This window comes from Gekko japonicus, unplaced genomic scaffold (assembly GCF_001447785.1).
Source record: "Gekko japonicus isolate JY-2015 unplaced genomic scaffold, Gekko_japonicus_V1.1 scaffold1420, whole genome shotgun sequence".
NCBI lineage: Eukaryota > Metazoa > Chordata > Lepidosauria > Squamata > Gekkonidae > Gekko > Gekko japonicus.
The window spans coordinates 448,235-456,455 of record NW_015162525.1 but is presented as its reverse complement, the minus strand read 5'-3'; the positions used below and the strand labels follow the sequence as shown (position 1 = coordinate 456,455).

General features: G+C 46.8%; 1 protein-coding gene across 1 annotated transcript in view; it reads right to left on the bottom strand.

Annotated features, from left to right (window-relative positions):
- Nucleotides 1-5,901, bottom strand: part of LOC107106160 (transmembrane protein 14C-like) — a 13,920-nt gene extending 8,019 nt beyond the window's left edge. The window contains exons 1-2 of the mRNA XM_015406269.1: nt 5,828-5,901; nt 655-731 (exon numbers count right to left, since the gene is read on the bottom strand). Of these exons, the coding sequence (XP_015261755.1) occupies nt 655-730 (76 nt within the window). The 5' untranslated portion in view covers nt 731; nt 5,828-5,901. The remainder of the gene's footprint in view (nt 1-654; nt 732-5,827) is intronic.
- Nucleotides 5,902-8,221: the final 2,320 nt, after the last annotated feature.

Here is an 8,221-nt window from a genome sequence, read left to right as displayed (position 1 = left end):
CAAAGTGCGGCTTTTGGAAGCCGCACCAAAATAGACACGCAGCGGCGGGATCACACGGATCCCCTGAGCTGCGGCGCTGTTGCTCCCCGGCACAATCAGATGCCGGGGAGGAAGCCACGGTCAGGAGACCGAGGCAGCCGGCTGCGCATGCGTCTGCATGCGCAGTTTGGCCAGGAGCCGGGGATGCGCCGGCAATCCCACGGCCGCGCTTGGTGGTTCTTTTTTGCTGCGGGGTTTCCGGGGTTAGGGGCAGATCGGGGACGGGTGTGCGCCGCTTCCCAGATGTTGCAGTGAGATCGTGCCCGTTTGCTGCGGCCCCGATCTGTCCCTCCTTCGGGCCAAAACCCTCCGTGTGACCGGGACCAAGGACTAGCAATGTTATTCACACTAGACCAAAAGAAGGGTGTAGCAACAAATTACCACCCTGCAAGAACTGATAGCAGCTTGTAAGCTTATCACGTTAAAGCAGTTCTTCCAATGGAAGCCGGTCCATTCTTTGCAATGGTGAATCAGCAACTTATAAGAAGAACTAACAATAGCAGCTGATATCCATATATATAAATTGAAAGATATTTTCTTTTTTATAAGATAGGTTTCCATTTCAGACAGCTGACTTCACTAAAAAGAGAGAGAGAGGATTCATCGGTACTATACCTGCTTTTGCATAGCCAATTACTCCACCAGAGGCCACTAAAATTGCATAGCTATAGCCAATCCAGTCCACGGCCATTCTGGAACACAGAAGACACACCTAATCACAATTTTTAATATGCAAAAATTACCGATACAACATTACCTTGCTTGATGACTAAGGCTGCATTCCTAAGAGCCTCTTCCTGGGAGTAAGCCCCATTGAATAACGTGGTACTCACTTTTGAGTAGACTGTTTAGGCCAGGGGTGGCCAAACTTGCTCACTGTAACAGCCACACAGAATAAACTTCAGGTGTTTGAGAGCCGCAAGACTTGAACAAATATGACACACACGATTTTATTGAAAAATATGCAAATTTGCTTTTTATTAACATTAAATTAGACTGTGTGAAAGAGCCGCATGCGGCTCCCAAGCTGTAATTTGGCCACCCCTGGTTTAGGCCAACCCCATCGCTCCTACAATGCCCCCCCTTGTGAATTCATATTCTCTGGTTGCCTGGAGACAGTATTTACTCACCATACGGGCCAGGTGGCTAAATTACAAGCCTGTATATTCTTGTTCCTCCTTCCAACCTAACAGTTCGAAAGCAAGACATTGCAAGTAGATAAATAGGTACCATGTCAGTGGGAAGGTAATAGCGTTCCGTGCGCCTGGGCGTTTAGTCGTGCCGGCCACATGACCACATAAACGTCTTTGGACAGTGCTGGCTCTTCGGCTTGGAAACGGAGATGAGCACCGCCCCCTAGAGTTGGATTCGACTGGCTTTCGAGCAAGGGAAACCTTTACCTTTACTATATTCCTGTTCATTTTGGCTTTTGTTTTAGCTTATTTTGACTGTGCTCATCAAAATCGCCTCGTTTTATGTTTGTCACATTTGATATGTTGAACCCAACATCTCATTTGGAAAAAAAAATCTGAGCCCAGTTTTGTGTTCTTATATGTTATTTCACCACTTTCCATTATATCCCTGTGAGGAAAATAGTAAGCATCTTCGTAAGAACATAAGAAGAACCCAGCTGGATCAGAGCAGTGGTCTGTCTAGTCCACCATCCTATCTTACATAATGGTCAACCAGTTCCTCTGGAGGGCCAACAATAGAAGAAATGGCAAGGTGCCAAGGGCCCCGGTCACACGGGGGGGGGGGAGCACAGCCAAAGCGCAAAATAGACGTGCGGTGGCAGGATCAGACAGATCCCTTGAGCCGCCACGCAGTTGCTCCCCAGCACGATCAGATGCCGGGGGGGGAGCCACGGAACGGAGAGCGAGGCAGCCGGCTGCGCATGTGTGCGCATGCGCAGTTTGGCCGGGAGCCTCGAATGCTGCAGAAGACGGGCGCGCCGGTGATCCCACGGCTGCCCTTGCTGCGGAGCTTCAGGTAGGTAGTACTCTTTTCTAGGGGTTTTTTTGATGCGCGGTTTCGCCCGGAAAGGACGGATCGGGGACGGGTGCACTCCGCTTCCCAGATGTTGCGGTGTGATCGCGCCCGTTTGATGCACCCCCGATATGTCCCTCTTGCGGGGCAAAACCTCCCGTGTGACCGGGGCCAATGACAGACATATCCTCTACTCACTCACCATGGCTAATAGCCACGGTTAGACCTATCCTCCACGATTCTACCTAACTGCCATTTAAACTTGTCTATTCCTGTGGCCATCACTACATTCCCTGGCAGCAAATCCCACGTTTTAATCACAGGTATGTAATGGAAAGCAATGAAGTCAGAACTGGGAAGCACTTTATATGCAGCAAGTGTTGCAACTGTATGCTCATTTCCCAGGAAAGGGTGTAGTTCGATGATAGATAGATAGATAGATAGATAGATAGATAGATAGATAGATGATAGATAGATAGATAGATAGATAGATAGATAGATAGATAGATAGATAGATAGACAGATAGATAGATAGATAGATAGATACTGATCATGGTGGCCTATGGCTTCAAAACTATTTTTCCTACATGAGCTCTTCTAAACTTTGGGGGAGAGAAATGAGGGAGAAACAGACGAAAGGTAAAGCAGGCATACATAACTGTCAGGAGAAGGACCGCTCTTGAACAAGTCTCCTACCTCTCAGCTGAAACGCCCTCACAGAGCTGAGCTGAGCTCCCTGGATGAAGGGGTGCTATATGATATTAAAGAAAAACACTCTCCATGTCCAAATCAAAGTGTAAAAAATATCAGCTGCTTCCCTTTCTTTGAACAATCAATAGCATCATTACAGGAAAAATCAAACCAAAGGGACAGCCATGTTAGTTTGCAACCCCAGAATAAAACAGTCTAGTGGCACCTTAAAGACCAACAAAATATGTTGCAGTGCAAACGTCTGTGAGCCAGAGCTTTTTTCCCCACGATAAATGTGTTAATCTTTAAGGTGCCACTGGACTCCTGTTTTATATCATGATGACAGGCCATTCATTGACTAAATGTCTTTATTCATCTTCCATGCAATAGAACTGCTCTAAAATTTGCCTCAGATATTTTTTTAAAAAAGGTTATTGGACCATGCAGGAGTAGTAGTTCTGTGTAATTCAAAAGTTCGCATACCACATTGTGAACACATGCTTCTGAACCAGAGCCTAATTCTGATTGATTCTAATAAAACTTCATTGGCCCTGTGAACATAGATACAGGTGGGTAGCTGTGTTGGTCTGAAGCAACAAAACAAACTTTGAGTCCCGTGGCACCTTTAAGACCAACAGAGTTTAATTCTGGGGATAAGCTTTTGTGTGCCTGCGCACTTCTTCACCTTGTGAATGTTTATGCTAGGGGAAACGGCGGCTTAATTTGTAACTGACTCTCACCAATAATCCCTCTCACTTTTACAGCTGACCTTCTCTATCTGAGAACGTTCATTTTTCTCCACTGTTCATATAAGATTGTGTGTGTCTGTTGAGTGTTGTCGTTTCCGACTTATGGAAACTCTACGAATTAGGTCCTATCGTTAACAGCCTTGCGCAGGTCTTGCAAACTGAGGGCAGTAGCTTCCATTATTGGGTCGACCCATTTCATGTTTGGTGTAGTGGTTAAGTGCGTGGACTCTAATCTGGGAGACCCGGGTTTGATTCCCCACTCCTCCACTTGCACCTGCTGATGTGACCTTGGGTCAGTCACAGGTTCTGGCACAGCTGTCCTTGAAAAAGAGCAGTTTCTGTCAGAGTTCTCTCGGCCCCACCCACCTCACAGGGTGTCTGTTGTGGGGAGGGGAAGGGAAAGGAGTTTGTAAGCCGCTCTGAGACACCTTTGGGTAGTGAAGAGCAGGGTATAAATCCAATCTCCTCCTCCTCCTCCATGTTGCGTCTTCCTCTTTCCCCGCTGCCTTCAGCCTTTCCTAGAATTGCTGCCTTTTCTAGTGACTCTTGCCTTCTCATAATATGACCAAAATATGATAGCCTCATTTTGGTCATTTTTGACTCTAGGGAGTTCAGGCTTGATTTGATCTTGAACCCATTTATTTGTCTTTCTGGGGTCTGTAAAACTCTCCTCCGACACCACATTTCCAGTGAATCAACTTCTTCCCGTCACCTTTCTTCACTGGAACAAAGTTTGAGTCCAGTGGCACCTTTAAGACCAACAAGGTATATAAGCTTTTGTGTGCATGCACACTTCTTTGTGCAAAGGAAAGCTTATACCCAGAATTAAACTTTGTTGGTCTTAAAGCAGTAGAAAAGATCAAGAGTCCCTTAGCACCTTAAAGCTCCTAAAAAGGTAAAGGTAAAGGTTTCCCCTTGCTCGAAAACCAGTTGAATCCGACTCTAGGGTTGCGGTGCTCATCTCCGTTTCAAAGCCGAAGAGCCAGCGCTGTCCGAAGACGTTTCCGTGGTCATGTGGCTGGCATGACTAAACACCAAGGCGCACGGAACGCTGTTCCCTTCCCACTGAAGTGGTACCTATTTATCTACTTGCAATTTCTTGCTTTCGAACTGCTAGGTTGGCAGGAGCTGGAACTAGAGACGGGAGCTCACTCCGTCATACGGCACACTCGGGTCTCGAACTGCTGAACTACCGACCTTCCACAGCCTGCAGTTCAGCGTCTTAACCACTTGAGCCACCGCAGCTCCCTAAAGCTCCTACCCTGCCACATATTTTGTTAGTCTTTACGGTGCTAATGGACTCTCGCTCTTTTCTCCCGCTTTTCTACTGCCACAGGCAGACTAACAGGGCTATCCATCTTGGTCTGAAAGGTGCCCCCCTGGACTCCAACTTCATTCTGCTGCTTCAGACCAACACAGCTACCCACCTGAATCTACCTTTCTTCACTCTCCAGGTTTAACATATCCATACATGGCAACGGGGAATCCTCTCCTTTCATCCAATAAGACCGCCAAGATAACTGGATCTTGAGCAGCAAATAGCTGTTATTATAGTCACTTGTCACCCACTAGACAAAAGGAGTACACTAATTTTTGCAACTGCTGAGAGTTCTTTTTTGGTTTCCCTGTCAGCGAGCAGACATGTAACCAGTGTTCCCTCTAAGCTGAGTTAGTGTGAGCTAGCTCACGGTTTTTTAGCCTCTGGCTCACACATTTTTGTCTCAGCTCGGGAAGGATGGCTCCAGAGCAAACTAATTTATGCAGTAGCCAAATCGCTCGCTCACAACTTTAATGCCAGTAGCTCACAAAGTAGAATTTTTGCTCACATCACTCCACAGCTTAGAGGGAACATTGCATGCAACTAGGTCATAAGAACATATATCAAGATCAGTGTTCCCTCTAAGCTGAGTTAGTGTGAGCTAGCTCACAGTTTTTTAGCCTCCGGCTCACCCATTTTTGTCTTAGCTGAGGAAGGATGGCTCCAGAGCAAACTAATTGATGCAGTAGCCAAACTGCTTGCTCACAACTGTAATGCCAGTAACTCACAGAGTAGAATTTTTGCTCACATGACTCTGCAGCCTAGAGGGAACATTGATCAAGATGTGCTTGCATTTCAAACACGGTGAAATGTAACGTCTGAATAGGGACCACTATGGAATGCATTAACTTGATCTTGGTCTCCAGCGACACACGGACCAAACGTCCAATACAGAGTTTGCCTGCCGGGCAGTATCTTATGCAGAGTGTGTTTTCCAAAAAAATAAATAAAATAAAACCAGGCGATCAATCCTAAAAAAAAACAGCTCTTTAAAACTGCCTTTTCAGTGAAACAGGCGGGCTTCTCCCGCAATGCGATTACTTACGCTGAAGTTCAGCAGCAGCAGACGGCGGAACGTTCCCGGCGCTCGCAGACAAACGCGGCCAAGCCCAGCCTTCCAAGAAGGGGGAAAGGAAGGACTACAAAAGGGCCTTTGCACGTGACAAGGGCGAAGGTGACTTGCAGTGCAGCAAAACTGCGGCCGAGCAGCGCGTTGCCCAGAGTTTTCCGCTTTCGGGTCTGAATCCGGTTTGGTTGAGAGAGCTGATCCTGGTGTCGCTCTTTAGATACTGGTGGTGTCGCTCTTTAGAATCAGGTTTCCTGGAAACATGGGGGGGGGGGTGTTGTCACATCATTGCCAAAGTCCCCCATCTCTCCAGTGTCCCAAACCATTCTTCCCAAATAGGGTTGCCAGCCTCCAGGTGGGGCCTGGGGATCTCCCGCTTTTACCACTGATTTCCAGCTGACAAGAGTCCAGGTCCCCTGGAGAAAATGGCTGCTTTGAAGGGTGGACTCTCTGGCATTGTACCCTGCTGAGGCCCCTCCCCAAACCCCGCCCTCCCCTGGATCCACCCCCAAAGTCTCCAGGTATTTTCCAAGCCAGACCTGGCAACCCTATGAGTCCTGAACCGTAATGAGTATGCTGAACAAAGTTGGAGTCCAGTGGCACCTCCCAAGGCCAACAAAGGTTTATTAAAAGGTACGAGCTTTGGTCTGCAAGGCACTCTTTTTCAAATACATTGGAATGGTAGAGGAGGTTCTAAAAACAGACAGGGGTTTAACTGCAAATTAACATTTAACAGGATGATGTTTAAGTTAGGCAAAGTGAAAAACTAAATAACAAGGTTCTAAAAACAGTTCAACAGTTGTAAAGCTCAACAGTTGTAAAACAATAAATATGTCAACTGATGATTGGACTAGATGACCCTGGAGGTCCCTTCCAACTCCATGATTCTATGATTGGTATCTTTAACTAATAATGTATAAAGGTTCTGTAGCTTAAACACTTCCTTGTTGCAAGTCCTTCATGAGTTAGTGCCACTCAGAGAGGTCTCCCACTACGGAATAAATGTACACAGGAGGAGCTGACCCAGAGTGATTGCTTTATTGCCCCGACATAAATCTGGCCATGGTTGGCACCTGAATTACCTGCAGCTGTTCACCTCTGCCAGTTCCCTTTCTGTAAACTGTCTCTAAGGAGACCTTTAGTTCCACAAAAATGTTCTCCTGCTATTCCCTTCACATCTAGGTTCCTTTTCTAGCATCCCACCTGCCTCTAATAGATAAGATCAACAACCTCCAGGTGATGGCTAGAGATCTCCTGGGATTACAACTCATCACCAGGCAACAGAGGTCACGTGACTTGGAAAAAATGGCCACTTTGGAAGGTGGACTCTGTGGCATTATTCCCTCCCCAAACCCCACTGCCCTCTGGCTCCACCCCCCAAATCTCCAGCCATTTCCCAATCCAGAGCCAGCAACCCTACAACCTCAAGATTTCATTTGCATTTCTTTTTAAATGGCCACACCTGGATTTAGAGCCAAAGGTTGCTTGCAGACCCTTTCTAGAATCTATCCCCAATGTTACGTATTTAGAGAAATCATCAGAAATTACCTCTAAATGCAGATTTTGGAACTGGTTTCAGGGATGGATAAAGTAGGCTGCATTTATCAGCTGTTTACACTGTATGTATGTATTGTAGTCCCCGCTTCCCCATCTTTTCAGCTAAAAACTGATTATCACTGCTGTTTGTAGCAAGAAAAAGTAATTATAAAGTTTAAAAAATATAAGCTAAAAGTATTCAGGGAAGAAGCACTCAGGGAAGTCTGGATGAAGGCAGTGAGAAAGGGGTGCTGGCAGGACTTCCGGTTGGCGGCGACTCACGACGAATGCATTCCATTGAGCTCCAATGGGTGCAATTCGGATCGGAGCGGCAGGGAGGGGGATCGGCCGGTTCCAATTTCCCCATGAAGCTCTTGGAGGGAGCTTCTAGCCTGGAGCATGGAAGGGGCCGCTCCCAAAGTTTCAGCTTGGGGAAACGAGCTCTCTTTTTGCTCCGCAAGGTCCCGCTGCCTCGAGGCCAGTAATGGCACCCAAAGACATTACCGGACCAGAGCATACAAGGACTTAAATAAAAGATTATCTCTATGCGTCAAAGCGATTCAGCGATTAAAGAAACAGTGAGTAAAGTTTCAAAAAGAAAGATGAATGTAAAGAGGGTGGAGGAATAAATACTGATACAGCGAAATGACACAGCTCTGTAAAGAAGGGGGGGAGCTCACGGAGGAAGAACCCTACCCCGCAGTGAAATAGCAGCGTAAAGGAGAAACAGGCCGAGATTAAGCTGTTAAAACCCCACCCCACCTAAGCGGAACGCATCGGGACTTAATATCTACGCCATAGAAAAATCTCAGAACTTTTACTAACTTTCACCTAACT